The 23,765-nt window shown below is 41.4% G+C and overlaps 1 protein-coding gene across 1 annotated transcript; it reads left to right on the forward strand.

Moving 5' to 3' along the window:
• The first annotated feature begins 630 nt into the window (after positions 1-630).
• LOC129376975 (uncharacterized) lies at positions 631-13,076 on the forward strand. Its single transcript, XM_055056685.1, has 8 exons — positions 631-699; positions 781-942; positions 3,879-3,984; positions 11,291-11,620; positions 11,866-12,192; positions 12,458-12,555; positions 12,837-12,874; positions 12,968-13,076. Exons 2-7 carry the CDS (start codon positions 790-792, stop codon positions 12,846-12,848), a joined length of 1,026 nt encoding a protein of 341 aa, XP_054912660.1. The 5' UTR covers positions 631-699; positions 781-789; the 3' UTR covers positions 12,849-12,874; positions 12,968-13,076.
• Positions 13,077-23,765: the final 10,689 nt, after the last annotated feature.

Genomic DNA, 23,765 nt, shown 5'->3' on the forward strand with positions numbered 1-23,765 from the left:
CAACCAGATTGTCTCTACAAACCTCTGCAGACGTTCTGCTGACAGTCCTGCCTCCGCCCTTCGTCATCACTGCTCTGGCTCTGCTGCTGTACTGGAGAAAAAAATCCAATGGAGCTGAGACAGGCAAGATACACACACACACACACACACACACACACACACACACACACACACACCACACACACACACACACACACACACCACACACACACACTGGTTTCCATCGTTTATGGGGACTACTACTTTTATCATCAATTGTGGGGACAACACACACACACACACGCACACACCTACACTGATCAATAAATTAAAACCGCTTGGCTTCATGATTCTTGTGGCTCCACATGATCCAAATGTTTGTGGTTTAAATTCACCGAACCTCCAGTTGCCTCGAGACAATAAAGATCAATTAAGATCAATAACTTTCTTATCACCGGTTCATCAGACCATCAGGTGATTCTGGTGTTGGTCCGGCAAAAACACAGATTAAAAATGCAGTTTGCTGTAAAGTGACATGTTAGAATCACTGTGTGTGTTCAGTCTGTAGTTGTAGCTGAAATATTCCATGAACTTTAGAAAACACAGATACATTTAAAGAAGAATGAAAATGCAGAAGCCATAAATCTATAGAAAGAAGATTTAGAAAACAAAGAGTTTAAAGTCTGCAATGTTTTTTCAGATTCTCCTCCTGCGACTGAGGTGAGCATGAAAACATTTTGGAAGCTCTTAAAAGCTGTTTTTGAAACTGAGGTGAATAAAAACTAACTTCTTTTAATTAAGAGCTCCAAAATGAATGAAGTCGTCACAGAAGAAGCTGATGAGTGGAAAGCTGCTGATGTGGAAATCTACTCAGCTTACACCGAAACCACAAACACCAAACCAACAGAAACCGAAACCAAGCGAAGCTGCAGCTCTGGACCTGCAAACACGTCTCAGCAGCCAGTAAGCAGAACCTCACAGAAACACTCAAACCACATCTGTCTTCCACATTCTTGACGTTACACAACTGACTAATTAATGAACAGAGTCCAGAGTTTCTGGTATCTGAGGTTCTTTAGAGAGGAAAAAGAAAACCATAAAGACCAAAGAACTAGGAGAACGATGTGGAAACGATTAAACATCTGCTGAACATCTGCTGAACGTCTGCTGAAAAGCCGCTGAACATCTGCTGAACATCTGCTGCTCACATTTTGCTGCAGCTGAACAGAAACAAAGCTGAAGTTGTTCCCTTTGAGTCTAAAGAGGAACGACCTAGAGGTATAGATCTAGAGTCAACACACAGCTTCAATTGGTCCAACTGAAAACTAGAGATTTCAGGTGCTCTGACCTCTGACCTGACCCTCCAGAGCCACATGAAGCCGGTTCCAAAGTCAGCCTTCTATCACCTCAGGACTCAAATCTCAGATCAGAGAAACTTTGATTCCTGCAGCAGGTCTGACTGAAAAACCTGGCGGTCCAGAACCCTGGCGGTCCTGAACCCTGGCGGTCCAGAACCCTGGCGGTCCAGAACCCTTAAACTTCAGGTTTAAGTAAAACATTAAACAGGAACACGCACTGATCTTAGTTAAAGTGGTGAGAACTAAAACTTTACAGCAAAATCAGAAACAACTTGCAATAATTTAAATAGTTTCAGTTCAGCCTGAACAGGAAGTGCTGGGTCAAGTTTAAAGAAGGAAATTAAGAAATGTGAGAAAAGCACAAGAGACATGATATTTTATCACATCCAAAAAAGGACATCCTCCTGTAGCCCTCACTTAAACGAGTCTGGAAATAAGTGGGGTTTGGGTTCCATGTTTCTGTATATTCTCGATAGGATTTTGGGTTATTCGTGCCGTAAAACTAAATCAATCAAATTCAATCAAATTTTATTTGTATAGCACATTTCAGCAAAGTATTTCAAAGTGCTTTACATCATAAACACAAGAACACAAAGTCATGCAACATATAATAGACAATACATTGTTTCATATTACATTTCAAAAACAATTCTAAACAGGTGTGTTTTTAATTGCGATTTAAAAGAAGTCAGGGTTTCCGCTGTTTTACAGTTGTCTGGAAGTTTGTTCCAGTTTTGTGGTGCATAGATGCTGAAAGCTGCTTCTCCTCTCTTGGTTCTGGTTCTGGATGCAGAGCAGAACCAGAACCAGAAGACCTGAGAGTCTGGAAGGTTGATACAACAACAGCAGATCTTTGATGTATTGTGGTGCTAAACCGTTCAGTGATTTATAAACTAACAACAGTATTTTAAAATCTATTCTTTGAGCTACAGGGAGCCAGTGGAGGGACTTTAAAACCGCTGTTATGTCTCTATCTTCCTGGGTCTAGTGAGAACAGGAGCAGCAGCTTCTGGATCAGCTGCAGCTGGAGGATTGATTTGTTGGACAGGCCTGTGAAGACGCTGTTACAATAATCAATGTGACTAAAGATAAACGCATGGATGAGTTTCTCTAGATCTGGCTGAGACATTAGTCCTCTAATCCTGGAGAACAATGACGTAGAGAGTCGCACAGGTTAACTCGGTGAAGTTGAGGCTGTCAGACGCCTGCTTTAATAACTTCCAAGCCGCTTTCTTTGTTGACATCATCAATTTATTCCATAGATCAAACTTCCTTCTTCAGATCTTAACCGACATGCTGACCAGTCCAAATCTACAATATCTACAACAAACGGCATTCATCACGGTCAACAGAAATTATGACCCTCCACCGGCGCACCCGTTTCTCCTACAAAGCAAACAAAGTCCGTATGGCTCTCAAACATACTTAAGTGACAGACACGCCCACCTACGACACACCCACCACCCAAAGAGTCACAGCTGTGAGCTCCTGCACATCAGTAATGTTCATTTAGATCACTTGGCTCTTACATGGGTCGATCAGCCCTGAACTCAACTAAAGTGAGTTATACTACACACCAAGCACAATAGTTTATAAGAACCTTCCTTTAATTAGCAATAATAATAATAAATAAGGAAATGACAGGTTTAGACAAAACAGAAAACTAAAACAATATTCCTACAGAACAGTAAATTTACACATACATGGTAAACACTAGTTATATAACCCAGTATTTCAAACTAAGCTAATGCCGGCAGCAAACAAACAGGCCTACGTTGCAGGCCTGTTAAGATGTTCAGGAAGCAGGATTCCCTCCGACTCAACAGTCCAGATATTGACTGTCAACTCAGTACCTTGTTCTCCAACGAATCCAAGCGATACTTCACCCAGTGTCCAGCGAGCCCTCTAATCCATCCAAAAACAGTAGCTCAGGGAAAAAGCAGTTGTGTGGCCTTCAGGTGCTCTCCACGTGCTCCACATCGACGGCTCTCCTTTCCCACGGTGCCAGAGGTACTCTGAGCGCCGCGGGCACTCAGACTGACTATCTGGAGTCAGAGTCCTCGTTAACCAGTCCGGTAACGATCTTCTGTAACGCTTTTAAGTGCTACTCTAACAGCAACACAGCTGCTTACAAAAGTCCGTTATAGCAACAGCTGAGTTAGCTTTGCTCTAACTTTAGAGTGAGTATACTACAACTAAGAAAACTAACACACAGTTAGACCGTTTTTAGCCGAGACGTAACTATGTCCTGTTAGCTTATCTAACTTCTCTTGAAGACAAGTTTTACTCACGTCTAGAAACTTCTTAAAACAACGGCTCCTCTTCTGCTATGCTCCTTACGCACCTGTGCTACCTTCACTGACCGTACTCCTGTAGGACACTACCATGTTCTCTGACAATTTTCCAACAAAGTACACATAACTTATTTTAAACAATGTTAACATGTTTTTAATAACTCTACATAAACTTTGAAATGTTAATTGAAATAAAAAATAGAACAAATGAACTTATCCTCACTATTTATTATCAACTTCTCTTAAGTTTGTTTCCTATCCGAGTTACACTCCAAATGAAGAAGATCTACGAAAGAAGAAACAGGAAACCAGCATGATGGCCGGTCGCATCCTGTTCTGCTTCTTCGTCCTTTGTGAGTAAATGTTATTAATATTTCGGTAACTTTCCATCCTTCAAACACCAGGACACAGAAAGTGAATCAGTGAAACGTTGATAAACCTGGAAGTTTCCTCCTCCTTCATGGTGGAGCCGTGGTCGGTTCCCCACAGCAGAACGGTTCTGGTTCCATAGTTTCCATGTCTCCCAGTGAAACCACTGGTTTCTGTGGTTTTCTCCCTCAGTAATAAAACAGATAATTGGTGATTTGGGTCTGAGACGGGTGTGTAGCGTCCAAAATCTTCTATTTTAGAGCTACTTACTGGTGGTTGCCTCTGTAGTTCGTTTTTTACGTGCGTTTAGTTTTAAGATTCAGAATGCCGATCTTCTTTTGTATCAAAGTCTTTCATCATAATTGCCATTTTACATACACATAAGTTCGTCATATAACCCTCAACCAAACACAGTAAAAAACTGTGTGGTCCTCTTCTCAATGGTCAACACCTGAACACCATTACGATTGACCTTAAATAACCCTTCCCCCTCAGACACTCAGAAAACAAAACAATACGCCCTCTGGTGGTGATAACAATGGCTGCTACACGCCAACCCCTAATTGCGTGTGGCAGAAGACATAGCAATTACCAACGTAAAATAAAGGAGCCAAAAATAAAACTATTTCTCTATACAAATATACATAAGAGTTAAATCAAGTTATGCATTCATTATTCTACCAGTTTTTCAGTTTGTAGCTTCACATAATAGACAACTTTTTGTTACAGGTCTTTCAATAACGCTTGTTTTTGTTTGCAGTTGAACAACTCGTACAAGACCCTTTTTATCTGGAAAGGTTTTAATAACTTTCCCTAATATTCAAGACCCTCGAGTTGTTGTGGAGTCCATGGAGTCCATCTCCAGGAATGAAGCACCTTTTTTTCTTTATCCATTTTGTCGTTCTTGTAATAAGGGTAGATATTCCCGAATCACCGTTTCCAAAAGAGATCTGAAATATATTGGATTTGTTTCCACCTCCTTTTAGCATAGAGATCCCTTTTGTCGAAATGTCCTGGCGGAAAGGCTGGTTTACCCTTCATGAGCAGCAAGTTAGTCATGAAGTTTGCATACTCTTCATGAACACTTTGTTCCTTCTAAATCTCCTTTTCAAACCAAGTATGCGCTGCAAAGTGACTGAAATATTGTTTGGCATAGAGTTCTTCCCTTTTGAAAGGCAGATTTAGTTTGTAATGTCCATTCTCTAGCTGTGCAGAACCATCCATTATATCCAGGAATTTCTGTTCCTCTCGACATTTCCTCTTGTTCTGTGAAGGACTTCTCAATAAAATCATAGTTGTATTGGCTTGTCAGAAGCTCTTCAATTTTATCACTGTAGTTCTGTTGACTTGAACTGAAGGTAGCCATTTTCAAGATCCTTGCAACCTTCTGAGGAAGCATTCACAACCCATCCTAGGAGGCTTCTAATTGCATAGGGCCCTTCACCCCTACTATTAACCACCTCCCAAGGTTCCATTAGTTTAGATGCATTTGTGCCCACTAGCATGTCTTTGCTCCATTTGGGTCTCTCGTCTACTTGACTCTTCCTCTCTCAGTTGCTCTAGTTGCTCATAAATATTTTCTTGATTTTTCAGAAATGCAAGGAGGTGATCAAATTCGATTCTCTAGTGTCACAGCATCCCTTTAATCAGCTTGCGTAAACGAGCCATCCTTCTTCAAAACTTCAGGGAGCTTACGTTTCAATTGACTTTGTAACCAGAGGGTTCTTAATAGCTCCAGTATTTCCAAGGTCACTTAAATCCTTAAGAGCTTTTTCAACAGCTTGGATCAAATCCACGATTCTTCTTGGCTGGTGACCTCTAACTGCAGGAATTCTGTAGCTCTTCCACAATTTCAATTGCAAATAGAGGTCTGATTTCCATAGCGGTTTCTCAAGGACTTGAAAAATATCTTCTGGAGTGCTATAGGAGGTTCTCATCCAGACTGTCCAACAGCTGCACTTTCTTCACTTCTTTTGAAACCAGTTGGTTCTCCTTGTTTTTGAAGTGCTTCCCAGTCTTTTCTCCATCTATAAAAGTCACGTTTGTTTCCAGGAAACTTTGGGAGAGACGTTGGTTTCAGCTTGATGGTTGGCAAAGAATAATTTTGGGAAGTTTGCTCTTTCTTTTCTTCATCTTTTAGCTTTGCATGAATGAACCTGCTGTCCTAGAAACCAGCTTGGGGACACTAAGTTCCAATCCTCTCAGACGATCTTGGATTTCGTCCCGTGCGCCATGAGGGATCCATCTTTTCCAGTAACAATGAGCTTCTTTTGCAGCCTTCAGGAGTTCCCTCAGGTGGTTAAAGGTGAAGTCATATGCTTCCTTTTCCACTCCTGGTTCGATAGTGGCAGCATGTTCACATTCTGATTTGCTACTTGAAGTGCAACTAACAGTTCAGTCTTTCAAAGGTTCTCCACAGGGTCTCCTGGATTAAGCCTTTGACTTCTCTTACTTTTTCTTCACACTCTTTGCAGTCTTTTCCAGGTCAGATTTCTGCTGTTCAGTCAGTGTGATTCCATCATCTTCACTGAAATTGGATTCCAATTCTGCGATGAGACTTGCTTCGAGATCATCATTTGTCGTCATTACTTTTTCCAGCCTCTATGTTGAGCTTGTGGAACTGTCCTTAGTCCTCTTCAGTCATGTCCTCATGCATCCGAGTTATGTTGTTGATCAATCGAGTCAACAACCTCTTTGCTGTTGTTCTTTCCATCTTTAGTTGTTCAACAGACTTTCAATCACCTGAATCCGCCATCTTTTGAAACAGTTCTTTCTCCTTCAGCAGTTTGCGTCCGGTTTTACTGTCAAGTTCTCTTCTAAGTTGTGCAGCTTCCCCACTTGAGGAGGGATGGATGAATTGATGCAGACTTTTAAAAAATAGGAATTTACTCAAAGGACCAAGTTTTCTTCATTTTATCCCCCATTTATTTTGTGCATGTCCCGTTGTTCTGAGATCAGCCTGAGCTTTTTACAGCGCACGGTTCTGGTGGGGTCGGTGATTTATTAGCTTTTTTTGACGGGTCACCTGTTGGCTGACATCAGCAGATGTCTAAAAAATGTTTGCACAAAACTATCACTGCACCTGACCTGCAGGAGCACAACGCCTCTCCAACCGCATCATGTGCGCGTCGCACAAACCTGAACCGCTAAAACAGCGAAACCCTTTAGCTTACAGAAAAAGCGCCAAGCCGCCAAATAAACAAAAGCAAACTGACCAATGAGATTTACGCTTTGCCGTGCCCTTTGACCCCCACAGACTCAGATGTGCGCTACATACAAGATGTTTCGACACATAAGATCTTTATTTCTCACAAATTTGTTCAATGTAAAGCAGGTTTCATAAGAAAAACTTCAAAAATTATTATTATTATTTTTAGTTGGAGGAAAACCTCCAGGTCGGCAGAGCAGGTTCAGCCGTCCAGCTGCAGGCACTGCTGCCCTCCGATAACATCCTACAGGCGTCTGTGCATAGTTCTGAACTTTTAAGTTTTATGCATAAAGCTATTTATTTTAAACATTTTTGTAAGAACGCTGTGTGCGTCAGACAGGCACTAATTCAGATCTCCCATCAATTGAATCTTCCTCGGTTAGAAGGAATAGGCAAACTCCGCAGATGCAGCTTCGAAGGTTTATTGTAGACTGACAAGCATCGATGAAGATGGGATGAAAGGTGGTACAGTAGATGAGTTTATGTATGTGTGTGTGTGGGTGGTTATCTGAAAAAGAAAAATCAATAAAGGTACATTAATAACTATGCGAGCAAGAACGGCAACATAGTCAGGTTATCAGCGCCCCAGTCAGGGATTGGTGGGTGGCCAGAATCAGGTCCTCTAACGATGTGACCTGTGCAGGATCTGGTAGACTGTGAGATGTGGATGTGAAGCTACAGAAAGCGGTCTTTCTGAGTTCTTCACTGTCACAATTCGTAGACTCTGTTGGAGGTTTCGGCCAGGCGTCTGGAGTCTGTGTAATGAAGTGGGGCCTTGTGACCAACGGCTGGAGATGGTGAGCTCTGACAGTGATTTCCCCCTTGTGATGTCATCAGCTGGATTTTCACTAGAGTTCACATACCCCCACTGCTCTGAGAGGGTTAACTCCTGTATTTCACAAATCCGAGTCCCAACAAAAACCTTGTACCTGCAGGAACTGGACCAGATCCACTTTAACACTGTTGTAGAATCTGTCCACAGATATCAGAGTGCAGAGGTAAAGAGAGTTCACTTTGGAGTACTTTGGCAAGTTGGGATCCTGTCAACGCACCACACAGCTCTAGTCGGGAATCGCACCCGTTTCCGGGGTGCAACTCTTGAGCGTGCCATAATGAAGGAGTTCAGATGTGTGCTTGTTGCTCTGTGACTCTCAAATAGGTAACAGCTCCATAGGACCTCTCAGAGGCGTCACAGAAGATATGAACCTCATTAGTAGCACCAGTGATGCTGTGAGAACTGTAGCAGCGGGGGATGATGATATGTTGGAGATTAGACAGTTCTTCCTCCCATTCCACCCACGACTGAAGCAAATGTCCTTCTATGGGCTCATCCCATCCTCTTTCTGTATTTCACAGAGCCTGCACAATGAGCTTGGCTCTTGTGGTGCATGGACAGATATAACCCAATGGGTCAGACTGACTGGCTGGCACCTTATAAATATTGCGCAGTGTGACAGTTGTGTAGGACACCGAGCGATGCTTGTATCCCAGAACATCAGTTGGGCAGTGCCAGCTGAGACCCAATGTCGATTCCTGCGGATCAAGACTCTTGAAGTTCAACCATAACTCACAACTTTCTGACCTAGCCATGCTGGGCAGATGGGAAATCACCGCAGGGAGGTTGCTAGCCCACTGTCTTATCTAAAATCCACCTTGTAATAGCAACTCTCTCATCCTGTCAATGAGCAGCTTAGCCTCTTGTGGGTCAGAAAGGGACTGCAGACAGTTGTCCACATAAAAGGCTGTATGGATGGATTCATAGATGTCCTTATGAGTGTCTTGGTGCTCCTTCACGTGTTTCTGAAGAGCAAACGTAGCACAACAAGGGCTACATGTCCCAAAGGGCAAAACTTTCCACTCATATACATCTGGGAGCCTCTCTTCACCATCTCTCCACAGGAACCGTAACAGGGGACAGTCTTCAGGAGCAGGTGGATCTGGTGAAACATGGCCTTTATATCTCCACTCACTGCCACAGGATACTGACTGACGCTGACCAATAACCTGCCTCTCCACAACCTGGAAGCTCATGTCAGGCATCATAGCGGCCAAGATAAGCAAACACATGGATAAACACATGAGCACGGCACAGAAGGGTATCGGTGTAAATACCAGAGGAGCCAAACCCAACTCCTCGTAGACCGCACAGTTGCCCGAGACTGCAAAACCTGACACACCAACCTGTGCATGGCTTGGATCGATTACAAGAAAGCCTATGACTCAATGCCACATACTTGGATCATTGAATGCCTAGAGATGTATAACTTCAACAGGATTCTGAGAGCCTTCATTGCAAACTCGATGAGGCTGTGGAAAACCACCCTTGAAGCCAACTGCAAACCACTTGCACAAGTGTCCATCAAATGTGGCTGTTCTGCATAGGCCTGAACCCGTCAGCCAAGTTATCAACAAGACTGGCTATGGATACCGACTCAAAAATGGGGCCAACATCAGTCACCTCCTCTACATGGATGACATCAAGCTGTATGCCAAGAGTGAGCGAGACATCGACTCACTGATCCACACCACCAGGATCTACAGCACTGACATTGGGATGTCATTCGGACTAGAGAAGTGTGGTCGGCTGATCACAAAGAGGGGAAGGTGATCCGCATAGAAGGAGTCTCACTCCCACAAGGAACAATAGCAGACATAGAGGACAGTTACAAGTACCTAGGTATACCACAAGCAAATGGCAACCTCGACGAGGCCACAAGGAAAGGAGCCACTGCTAAATACCTCCAACGGACAAGGCAAGTCCTGAGAAGCCAGCTCAATGGCAAGAACAAAATCCGTGCGATAAACAGCTATGCCTTGCCAGTAATCAGATACCCTGATGGAATAATTAGCTGGCCAAAGGAGGAGGTAAAAGCCACAGATATTAAGACTAGAAAGCTACTAACCATGCATGGAGGGTTCCATCCCAAATCCAGCACCCTGAGACTGTACACGAGCCGCAAGGACGGAGGCAGAGGACTAGTGAGTGTGAGAACCACTGTCCAGGACGAAACAACTAAGATCCATAATACATCAGGACAAAGCCTCAACAGACAATGTGCTCAGCGAATGTCTCAGACAACAGGGAACGGAGGTTGAGGTGCCAGAGATACCATCATGGGAGGACAAGCCCCTACATGGGATGTACCACCAGCAAATAACCCAAGTGGCTGATATCAGTAAATCCTACCAATGGCTGGAAAAAGCTGGACTCAAGGACAGCACAGAGGCCCTCATCCTGGCCACCCAGGAACATGCTTTAAACACCAGAGCAATAGAGGCCCAGATCTACCACACCAGACAAGACCCAAGGTGTAGGTTGTGCAAGGAGGCCCCTGAGACAGTCCAGCACATCACAGCAGGGTGCAAGATACTGGCAGGGAAAGCGTACATGGAGCGACATAACCAAGTGGCAGGCATAGTGTACAGAAACATCTGTGCAGAATATGGACTGGAAAACCCCGAGATCAAAGTGGGAAACACCCCCAAAGGTGGTGGAGAACGCCAGAGCTAAGATCCTGTGGGACTTCCAGATCCAGACAGACAGAATGGTAATGGCGAACCAACCAGACATTGTCATAGTGGATAAACATCAGAGGAAAGCCGTTGTGGTAGATGTAGCAATACCAAGCGACTGCAACATCAGGAAAAAGGAGCAACTGGAGAAATACCAGGGCCTCAGGGAAAAACTGGAGAGGGCCTGGAAGGTGAAGACCACAGTGGTGCCTGTGGTCATCGGAGCCCTCGGGGCAGTAACCCCAAACTGGATCAATGGCTACAACAGATCCCAGGAACAACATCAGACATCTCAGTCCAGAAATGTGCAGTCCTTGGCACAGCCAAGCTACTGCAGGACCCTCAAGCTCCCAGGCCTCTGGTAGAGGACCCGAGCTCAGAGAATAAGAACCACCCGCGGTGGGTGAGAAGGGAATTTTTATATATATATATATATATATATATATATATATATATATGTGTGTGTGTGTGTGTGTGTGTGTGTGTTTATTGGATGTAGAAAATGTGCTTAGATTGTATTTCCTGACAGGAAGTTCTGATATTAACAGTTCTTTGTCTCTGTTTTGTAGCTCTACTGGTTGAGAACTGCAGTTCTTTCAAAAGCATGAACCATTACCATTATCTACCTGGAGAAAAACTTGACATTATATGCACCGATCTCTCACCAGGACGAAGGAGGATTTTCTGCAGAGAAAACTGTCAGGGAGAAAATGTTCTTTTTAACACAACATCCAATAAAGCAGAAAGAGGAAGAAACAGCATTAAATTTTCTCAAAGAGTTCGTGAGAAGGCTTACAATTTGACTGTCACAGTCGATAATTTGACCCCTTCTGACTCAGGACTGTACAATGCTGGTCTGAGAGACACTCCTTGTAAATTCATGGTTGTTGTTGGAGAAGGTGAGTTTCTAATAAGCTGATTTTTGTTCCCAAAGAAATGAAGAAATTAAGTAAAAATACATAATACAATAATATATTTTGTATTAAAGTAAAACATGTCTTTACTTTTTGATATAAATAATTGATTTATATGAATCCAGTTTCTGCTGGTTTAACTCTTCCAGACTGTTGAACTGGGCAGCAGATTAATGTGATCAGACTGCATCATGCTGAGATCAGAAACTAACTGATGATTATTTTAACAGCTCTGCTGAATGAAAGCAAAGATCATGACCTCTATAAAGTACCTGGCAGCTCACTGACAGTCGCCTGCTCCTTCAATTCCTCTAGAAGGTGGTTATATTTCTGCAGAGGAGAATGTGAAGAAGAAGAAAACATTCTTCTTTACACCCATGGAGTCAGAGCTCAGAGCGGCAGATACAGCATCGGACGTAGCTATTTCAAATCTTCAGATGTTTTTTATGTGAGCATTCAGAATCTGACCAGGTCTGACTCTGGACGATACAGATGCTTTTCAAGTTCAGACTACGCCACAAAAGCACATGTGGATTTCAATATCATCATCTTACGTGGTAAGTTTAAGTAATATATACAAACAAACAAATATATCAGCACTGATGATGTCACCTGTGGACCAGAATTACAGAGCAGAATCTACAGGTACATCAGTTCAGTATCAGTTAAAGACTTTTTCACCGGAGGGCGACTTTCAACACAGCTGGGAGTTTGTTACCTTGGTTGAAGTCTGGAATAAAGAATTATTGAGTATAATGTGGATAGTCAGTACCATGATCCGCCTGAAGGTGTCAGTAAAAACCGTTTTGTTAATCTCTGCAGATTATACTCTGATTGTGGTCATTGTGATTCTGTCCATCCTCGTCCTCCTGCTATCAGCAGCTCTGATCGCTTCCAGAAGGAGAAGAGATCTGAGAGAGGTGAGAACGCAGCCACACTGCTCTTCATGCTTACAGGTTTTCTGTTATGATTTGCAAATAAATGAATAATGAAAATAAAACTTAATGAAGTGTTGAAACCCAGACGTCTGCACATCCTCTTTTTGTCTCATTACTTTAGATGCTTTGTAATACTTAGGATTTATTTTAAATGATGTTCGTTTTTCTATCTTTGTTGTTTTTTCTATTTCAAAACTGAAAATTTGTTGATCTAAAATGTTATTTTAATGATTCATCACAATAAATAAGTATTTGCTCCACAGGTTTGGAGATGAGAAGTTATGGCGGCCAACAGACGAAGGTGATTTATTCTAAAATTAAATCTGGACCAAAATGTTTGCATCTGGCTTATGAAGGCTCAGTTTGTCTGATGTTTTATTATTATAATTTCTAGACTGTAGCCTCTGACTGGAGCCCCGATGCAGACTTGATTGATGAGGACGTCGAACCTGCCAGCAGCAAGGAGAGCAGCTCAGACACAACCACATCTTAGACAAATTCAATATTGAAAAAGATTCACATTTTTTATCGCTCATTAAAAAGAGAAACTCATAGAAGCAGAGAAATATTTCAAGCGTTTTTTTCTTGTTATTTTGATTATTTTGTTTGACAGAATAAAAACCCAAAATCTCAGAAAATTTTAATATTCCTTAAGTTATGACCCAAATAAAACTCTGGGTTCAAACTTAAATTCTGGTTCTGCTCATCAAAGATGAAAACTGCCTTAAGACAAGACAAAATTAAAGGATAATTTCAGTTATTTAGAAATTAATTTGAACAGATTTTTTTTATTGATTTTCTGGAGAAAAAGTTTGTGTTTAAATAGCATTGGCAGTTTATTGATTTTAATCTTCCACATTTTCAATTCAAATCAATCTATAAAAATTATAGTGATTCAAAAATTTAAGACAAGCAACATAATGCATTTAAAACAATTCAACTTTCTCTCAGCTTCTTCTGCTTTAGCTGTACTGCCACCTTGTGGCAGCTTTTTTCTACTTCTGTCATTTTGAAATTACTTTTTAAAGGTAAAAGGTAATTTTATTTATATATTTTCAGCAAGAAGGCAATACAAAGTGCTTTACTGGAATTAAAAGGAAACAAAATAAACCAAAGGAAAGAGCAAAAGAAGAAAAAGCTCATAATGTTGATCCAAAGTTAATGAACTAGATTCTCCTATTCAGGGTTGATAGGTTAGTATAAGTGTAAATAAGAATCCACTGGTCTGATTCCTTTGCTGGTTTGGAAGAACAGGAGAATAAAGTTATTGCTAAGATAATTTTTCTGGATACTAAGTTTGTTCTGATCCCTGTTCTGGGTCGCTGGATGAGTGTGAGTTAGCATCCTCTGGACTTTGTAAAAGTAATGAGTAATAAATGAGTAATAAACTGTTTCTAAGTACTAAGATAAAACAGAGCAATAGGGCAGGGAGGGAGCAGAGGAAAGCAGCATCCGCCTTCATCCAGGGCGAGAAGGAAGTTGAAGGAGGAAGCTGACCTGCCAATCTTACTGCATTTTTCTCTCTGTCAGATTATTGTTGCACATTATTCTGTTATTTGATATTTAAATTGTTGGGAATGATTCAGATTTGTTTCTGGTTTTCCTTTTTCTGTTGTTTTTATTCCTGCCATGTTTTAGTGCAGTGGATGGAAGCTGGAGGTCGGATCCTCCCGTCTCTGAATCTTTAGTCAGGTTCAGTCAAATCCACTGGAAGGATTTTATTCGTGCAAGATGATAAGTCTGTAATTTTGTTTTTTTTTTCTAGCAATTTGTAAAATCATGTGACTAATAAAATTAAATGCTTCTGCTGCAAGTATAACAATAAAACAAGATTTTTCTTCACTTCTTGTGTTTTTATGTAAATGATTCATACAGACACAGACCCACCATCAAGCTCTCTGATGGTGATGAATGAACTTTGACACTAAGTTCAAACAGTTTGTTGGGCCGTCAGGAACCGGGTCGGGTTCCAGAACATCCTGTGGTCAGCAGGCGGCTGGTCAGTTTCAGAAACAAAAGTAAATTAAAACCAGGTGACAAAAGATGATCTATGATGAGCAGAAGCAGGAAGTGTGAGAGGAGCTTAAAACCATAACTTATGGTTTCAACATGCAGCATAATTTTCCTTTGATGAGCAAATGGTCTGTAAAAACAAGCCCAGACCATGTGCACATGTTTTACAGACCATGTGCACATGTTTTACAGACCATGTGCACATGTTTTACAAACTATGTGCACAAGTGCACATAGTTTACAGACCATGTGCACATGTTTTACAGGCCATGTGCACATGTTTTACAGGCCATGTGCACATGTTTTACAGACCATGTGCACATGTTTTACAAACCATGTGCACATGTTTTCAAACTATGTGCACATGCTTTACAGACCATGTGCACATGTTTTACAGACCATGTGCACATGTTTTACAAACTATGTGAACATGTGCACATAGTTTACAGACCATGTGCACATGTTTTACAGACCATGTGCACATGTTTTACAGACCATGTGCACATGTTTTACAGACCATGTGCACATGTTTTACAAACTATGTGCACATGTGCACATAGTTTACAGACCATGTGCACATGTTTTACAGGCCATGTGCACATGTTTTACAGACCATGTGCACATGTTTTACAAACTATGTGAACATGTGCACATGTTTTACAGACCATGTGCACATGTTTTACAGACCATGTGCACATGTTTTACAAACTATGTGCACATGTTTTACAAACTATGTGCACAAGTGCACATAGTTTACAGACCATGTGCACATGTTTTACAGGCCATGTGCACATGTTTTACAGACCATGTGCACATGTTTTACAAACTATGTGAACATGTGCACATAGTTTACAGACCATGTGCACGTTTTACAGACCATGTGCACATGTTTACAGACCATGTGCACATGTTTTACAAACTATGTGCACATGTGCACATAGTTTACAGACCATGTGCACATGTTTTACAAACTATGTGCACATGTGCACATAGTTTACAGACCATGTGCACATGTTTTACAGACCATGTGCACATGTTTTACAGGCCATGTGCACATGTTTTACAGGCCATGTTTTACAGACCATGTTTTACAAACCATGTGCACATGTTTTCAAACTATGTGCATATGCTTTACAGACCATGTGCACATGTTTTACAAACTATGTGCACATGCTTTACAGACCATGTGCACATGTTTTACAGGCCATGTTTTACAAACCATGTGCACATGTTTTCAAACTATGTGCACATGCTTTACAGACCATGTGCACATGTTTTCAAACTATGTGCACATGCTTTACAGACCATGTGCACATGTTTTACAAACCATGTGCACATGTTTTACAAACTATGTGCACATGCTTTACAGACCATGTGCACATGTTTTACAGACCATGTGCACATGCTTTACAGACCTTGTGCACATGTTTTACAGGCCATGTGCACATGCTTTACAAACCATGTGCACATGCTTTACAGACCATGTTTTACAGGCCATGTTTTACAAACCATGTGCACATGTTTTACAGAACATGTGCACATGTTTTACAGGCCATGTTTTACAAACCATGTGCACATGCTTTACAGAACATGTGCACATGTTTTACAGAACATATTTTACAGAACATATTTTACAGACCATGTTTTACAGAACATATTTTACAGACCATGTTTTACAGACCATGTTTTACAGAACATATTTTACAGACCATGTTTTACAGGCCATGTTTTACAGAACATATTTTACAGACCATGTTTTACAGGCCTCTCAGCAATGAGTCTCCAGTCTCTGCTGCTGTGGTTCTGTATAGGGGTTGACCAATCATTAGGTTTTAGGTCTTTGGTACAACACAAGAGGAATTTAAATTATTTCATTTTCTACTTTAGAACAGGAAGCAAAATTCAATATTAATATAAATATAATTCAGATCACTGATGGTGATAATCCACCAAAAATTATTATTGTTTCTGTTTTTAGACTGTCGGAGGTTTAGTTTGTTCTGATGAAGATTGTGAATTTACTTGATATTTTCTGTTGTTTGTTTATGGGTTGATTTAAATTGTATTTTATGATGCCTGAGAATCAAGTTTTCACTCACTGAGCATAAGTTAAAAAAGCTTTTATTGTAGTTTGTTCTGTTCTGTTCTACTTTTTAATGCAATTAGTTGAACATCATTTTAAGGAGAGATGGGAAAACTGTTTCTAAATATTGCCAAATTGGTTTAAATGAGAACATGCCACTCACAACATGGTGGATATGCTAAACGCTATTGTGATTGATCAAGGCGGGACTTCCGGGTTTTTCGGCCTGTGGGCTCCAGTGCGCTGACTCCAGCTTCTCATCAGCAGAGGGGACTCAGTCGGATCCTCGTCCGAAGTCTTGACTCGGTTCTGGTTCTGGTTCTGGAGCAGTCAGTGAAAGCAGATCCTGCAAGGAGTCACAGTCAGAGATGTGGGGACAGCAGGTCCAACTGCAGGTCCAACAGGGCCGGGATGCTGCAAGAGAGGACTGGCACAGAGTCATGGACGCCGCTCTCAGCCTCCTGGTCCAGCCGCACAGATCAGGTTTGTCTGTTTTCCTTCCAGCTGTTGCAGATGCTGGCTGAGTTTTAGTCTTTGTTTTGTATCTCAACTCAGCGGGATGCGTGTTTATTTCCAACCTCAGCAGTTTTGGGGATTGAAATGAACATTTTGACCATGTGTCTCTTAGAAGGACGTTTCCTTCCTGTTTTAACAGCCAATGATTTACAGTAGAATCTGTTTTTTGCTGCTGGAGGAAATGTGGTCATCTGAGTCCAGTAAACAGTATCTCACATCAGGAAACTGAAGTTTACATCTAATCTGTCATAATTTACAGTGAACTGCCAAATGATGATGCATCAGAACCAAAGGCATAAAATCTGTTGTGGTGTAAAACGATGGAACAGGAAACTAAATGACACTAATTAGTATATTTTTATAATATACACTTTTACCTCCTTGATTCACAAAAATACTTAAAACATACATTGATCTATCGTTCTATAGATGTTTGTATACATATTGATTTTTGCATTTAAGATAATAAAGAACATATTTCTTGAGCTGATCACCTGTTGATGTTAGAAGAAGAAAGTTTTTATTGTATTCTAGGGAATAAAATGCTTTTTTGTTATTTAAGAATTTTATTTGCATTTCAATATTTCCAATGTATAAAAACATCTTAAATAGTTAAATTAAAATCTGCAAAATGTCCCAACTCTGTTATTCAATTAATCGTCAGAATAATAAATAGAAAAATCAATTTTTCAAATAATCATTAGTTGCAGCCAACCTTTAACTATTTTTAGAAGCTAATGTTTAATGCTCTAACTTCAGAGCAGAATTTTTTTGATGAATGTCTTGAAATTTAAATTTACTCAGTTGCCAGTTTTAGTTTGAAATCTTAGTTAGTTCTTGAGTTTTTAATTCTGTTCACTAAACTTTTACGTTGTTCCTGTGTTTTCTGTAGGTGTTCAGGAGCAGCTGATTGTTAAAGAAGAAGCTGATGAAGAGCAGAGTCCTGGTGGAGACCAGCAGGACGCAGAGCGTCTCCACATCAAGAAGGAGGAAGTCTGGAGCAGTATGGAGGATGAAGAGCTCAGTGTGAAGGAGGAGATGGATCCTACCAGGTTCCACTCACTGTGGTTCTTATGAAGAGTGAGGATGATGAAGATATACCTCTGTTCTCTCAGCTTCATCAGACAGAAGTTGGAGATCTTCCAACCAGCAGCTCAGCTGGCCAGATGAAAGCAGAAAGGGATGGAGAGCACAGTGGAGGAGCAGAGTCCAGCAGGAACCCAGACACTTCCAGCTCTTCAGAGACGGAGGTCAGTGGGGATGAAGAGGAGGAGGAGGAGGAGGATGTGAACCATCCTGGTTCTCATCTGAAACACCCAACAGACTTTGGCTCTGAAACTGAGGACAGCAAGAACGACTGGAAGGAAACTAGAGCTGCAGAGTCAGGAGGAAACGCCGCCAACAAGTCGCTGAGCTGCTCAGAGTGCAGTCAACAGTTCAATAAGTCCTCGCTTCACAGCAAGACTTCCAAAGCAAGACCTGCAGGCTGTTTGGTTGGCAAGAAAATTGTTAGAGAGAAGAAAACTGTTGAGTCGTTGAGGAACATCCAGGCAGGGGTTAAATGTTTTACCTGTGACGATTGTGGTAAAAGTTTTAACTGGAAAAAACAACATAAACGTTCACATGAGAATCCACTTGGAGAGAAGCCGTTTGGTTGTGACGTGTGTGGCAGAAAATTCAGCCAAAAGTCCCATTTAAACATTCACACTAGGATTCACACAGGAGAGAAACCGTTCAGTTGTGATGTTTGTGAACAAAGATTTAGTGATAAGTCCCATTTAAACAACACATAAGGGTCCACACGGGGGACAAACCTTTAGGTTGTGACGTTTGTGGACAACACTTTGGTGACAAGACAAGTTTAAACAGGCACATGAGAATCCACACAGGAGACAAACCGTTTGGTTGTGATTCCTGTGGACAAAGATTCAGTGATAAGTCGACCTTAAAGAAACACATCAGGATCCACACAGGAGAGAAGCCATTTGGTTGTTTCGCCTGTGGGAAAAAATTCAGCCTGAAGGGAAGCTTAAAAACGCACATGAGAATCCACACAGGAGAAAAACCTTTTGGTTGTGATGTCTGTGGTCAGCGGTTTCGCCAGTTGTCTAATTTAAATGCACACACCAGGATCCACTGGAGAGAAACCATTTGGTTGTGCTGTTTGTGGAGAAAACATTTACCCAGACATCCCATTTAACCGACATATGAGAATTCACACAGGAGGGGAATAATCAAGCAGTAAAAGAGTTCCTACCAACAGAACTGTAATATCTTTGATTTTCTATGAACCATGAATGTTTCACTTTATAGCAGGGGTCCCAAAGTGGGTCCCGAGGGCCGGCATCCTGCATGTTTTAGTTCTCTCTCTGATTTAATGCACCTGGGTCAAATGGTGGCTCCTCAGAAGTTTAAGAAGAACATTGACATTCTAAAAAGGTTGTGACTACCACCAAGGAGAGACTAAAACATGCAGGGTGCCGGCATTCATGATTAATTGTAGCAATAGATTTTATTTGAGAAACATTGGACCGTTTCTCTTTGCTGTTCTGGTATGGCTCTGCCATCTTTATTTCTGTATCAACTGGTTCTGCTTAAGGATGACCATTATATGTGGAGATGATGGTGCAAAGGATTTTTCATGAAATCAATAAATTACAGACAACCCTGAAGATCCTCTTCGGAGACTCTCATACAATAGTTGAGTGTTTTTGGCCAGAAGAATCTTCAGAAGTGCTGTGATACTGTCTGCTGCTACTGTTCTGCCCACCAGTACCATAGCCATTAGCATCTATAACTCCTTGAACAAATTGATAATGTGAGTTACAACATTTCATTTCATTTGGATTAATTATATATTTGAATTAAACTGAACTGAATTCCACTGAAACTGTGGAGTGAAACAAGCAAACAAAAATATTGATGCTATTTGACATGGCTGAATGTTTTTCATCCTTTAAAAAAATAAAACATTATTAAATATATATGTAACAAAAGTATAATATTCTAAATGCCACTTACAATATGGCGTAACTCTTGACATACGTCCTTGATGCGCATGCGGATTCAACTCCCTCAGAAGATCCTGGCGGGACTTCCGGGGTCCGCCACTCGTCGCCAGTGCGCAGACGCCAAATTCTCTTTAACATAGCGGCTATAGTTTTTGTCCGTCGTGTTTTCTTTGGTTTTTGTGTATTTAATCAGATTAAAACCGAACCCCAGCCGTTCAGTGACAGTTGAATGAAGGACTGGAGACAGAAACGCTACCAGAGATGTAGCGAAAGGAGCTCAAACGGCGACTAGAGGTAGGAGAGCAAGAGGAACACAGAAACATGGATGCTGCTTTTAGGATGGACAGATTAGGTTAGCATGTTTTACTTCATTATATCAGCTGCTTGGATTCCAGCTACAGTTTCTAATGATCTTAGGTAGGATTTCTGAAATGATTCTCCTTCATGTCGCAGAGCTGCCAGCCCCTTGTCCTCTGCTCCAGCTGCTAAATAATCTTAGATGGAGACCTAGAATCTGTTAAAGTTTGATTTTTTACTCAATGGCTAACGTTAACCGTGAAATGTGAAATGCACCACCAGCTCAACGTTATGGTGCGTTCAAGTTCCACTTGGAACTGGGAAATTTCCCAGTTGGAAAAAATCACTTTCTCCACTGGGAATGTGGAAGCAATTTCGACTTCGCATTTCAACATGGCCGCACCTGAGTCACTAGTGACGTCACTACTCTGTATATTGTCTCTTAATGTCTGTAGATTCTATGCCTGGTTCTGAGTTTCTGTTTAGCTGAGACAGCTTTTCGAACAAACAGTTGATCTATTCATATTAATTTAACAGCAATCTGTTAAAACTACACTATAATATGAGACAAATGATCTATGAAAAATATCAAGCTTCTGTGGCTCATCCCAGTGATCTTGCTGCTATTGCAGAAATACACCCCTAGTAAGAGCCAGGAGGGGTGTCAATCACGCTCCTGTACATGCTGCCCAGCAACCTTTACTGTCACTCGAGCTCAAGACTGCTGGTGTGCTGCAGCTGTGCTAATGGCGGAGAGGGAACCTAACGTTGCAGGAAAACTGCCAATTCTCGAGTGGCGGCAGCTGCTCAAAAAACAAGGAGAGGTAGGCGGAAGAAGTCTAAAGATGAAAAGCAAGCGCAGAAGAAAGAACTGGACCGAGCCCGGAATAAAACGAGGATAAACATCGGAGCAGCTTTTCTGAGGTGGAGGGAGCTACTCTACCTGAAACGCTTCAAATCCGATGCAGAGTTAGCCACGTTTCTGCTGGACAAGTAAGTATCTCTGCTGGATTTGCTGTTTTGTTTAATGACAAACTATGACGTTACATCATCATTCTTTTCACTCTGTAGCTTGTTGCTAAGTCTAACAGTTAGCTTGTTAGCTAGCAGCCTGGCAGTAATGTTAGCGATCACTGCCAACTCTTTCACACTCACCATTTATGCCATAGTTTTATTTAGTTGTCTCAACATTTTTTTTGAATCAGAATGATGTCAATAGTGAAATTAATTTGTGTATATTATTGTGATATAATGAAATACTTACAAAAAGCAAATAAAATATGAGAGAACTGCTTACATTAGCGCCAGCCTGTTGTGTTGGCTGTTTGTAATTCAAACGTTTAGTGTTTGTGAGTTTTTTTCTTCTGATAATGTGCTCATGTTTGACATTATTCTCTCCTGTCTGTAGATCATCTTTCTGTAAGGCGAGTATATAGCGAGGTCTATAGCTGCTTCCAAACTGGCCTGACAAATTTTGCATGCTGTGGTTTATTGTAGATGTCAAGTTGGAGCTTTGACTTCATCAACGCAACCAGCCATCAGACTGTCCTGCCTGGTTCTGTCGCATCATCAGATCGGTGAGAAAATATTGGGAGCTTATATTACCAAGTTCAGCACGATGGTTCAGCCTGAACAGTAGTCATGGTGACAGATTGTAATCTATTCTACAATTATAAAAGCGAATTGAAAATGGAGCCAATCATTTAAAGAAGATTTTAATGTGTGAAGAAAAAGCTGTTGATGGTTTAACCTCAAGTATTTTATTTTCTACAGAGATCAGGACCTGAAATTCTCTGCATTGTGAATTATTTTTAGATCTTGCAAATCTAGATTTTATGATCTTAGTTCCTGCATACAATTACAGAGATGTACAAATAACGTTTGCCTTGGCGCAGTAGACTTCAATTCAAAAGAAATTATAAGCAAAGTTGTGGATATTTCTTTGTAAATTTAGATGTTCAGAATTTGCTCTGCATTGAAGGGAAAAAATTGACATAATGTAGGTAAAGTTGGAAGATGAAGCACAGAATTTCTTCAAGTTACTAAAGACAGAGAGACAAAACTCAGGCAGAGTGTTTTTATTTCTACATGCTCTTGCTGTCAGCATTTTATCGCTGGACACTCATGATGACATCAGTGAAAGTGACTTCAATCACATTCAGAACTCTGTGTGAGTAGCATTTATACATATTTAACCTGAAATGACCTTTTGCTGTCAGACTAATATTGTGGTTGGTAGCATCGACTGGGCTGGGGACTGGACCCGGCCTCTGCTGGACGACACTGGAGACGTTTCAGCTTCAGAGGAAGAGAACAGCATGGGGGAAGGCAGTTACCTTGTCGACACTGATGAGGAGGAGGAGGAGGAGGAGGATTACATCCCCTTTATGCGTTCGGTAAGTTCCCAACTAAAAGTCATTTTTTATGAATATAATTTTCCTTTCTCATTGTTGTTTTGTATTCGATCAGCTCTGCTGGTGCCGGTGAACACAAGTTATCTCTGGATGCTCTTCCGGCCGTCGGCATGGAGGACACAGTTCATGACACCCTGGGCACAGAGTCAGCCGAGTCCCAACCAGCGCAGAGTGAGGATGACATCACTAATCATCCGGCAGCCATCACCTATCACGTCTGTCTGATGCAACTCGCTCAGTACCTGCTGCTGCCCATTCCGGTGTGTTCGGCTAAAGACCCAGTGACACTGGTGGAGTGCCAGGCAACTGGGCCATTCCAAGTCCAGATGAAGTCCAGAGGAACAGCTGTCATCATGCAGTGGGTATGTTCATTTACTTCTCCAGTGTTTCCCCAAGAGAGCGCCAAGCCAACGAGAGCGCCTGCCGCACCAAGAAGATCACAGCATGTAGGAATTGCAGGTGTTCACAGTTAATATTGACTTTGTCACAGCACACTATCTGCTGTGAGCTTTCTCCATCTGTACGCAGTCATTCATCTACTGGTAGCGCGCTCTCAACATCGGTCTACAGCCGTGCTTTACGATGACGCCACACTGCTAGCTCAGCTAGCGCCAGCAGATTGTGAGCTTTCAAATTTGACAAGAGCTGATGCTCCGTGTCTGTGACTCTCACAGGCGCTGAGTCAGCTGTGTTCACACGGGTGAACACACATAATATTCAGATCACTAAATATCACAAATCCTTAAATAAATGACTGAAGTAACATCACAGTTACTAAATAACTGAAATGTTAATGCTTAGAGATATGCTATTTCTAAATAAACACAACAGAGCAGAAAATCTCAATGCCAGAGATGT

This window comes from Poeciliopsis prolifica, unplaced genomic scaffold (assembly GCF_027474105.1).
Source record: "Poeciliopsis prolifica strain line A6 unplaced genomic scaffold, Auburn_PproV2 SCAFFOLD046, whole genome shotgun sequence".
Classification (NCBI taxonomy): Eukaryota; Metazoa; Chordata; class Actinopteri; order Cyprinodontiformes; family Poeciliidae; genus Poeciliopsis; species Poeciliopsis prolifica.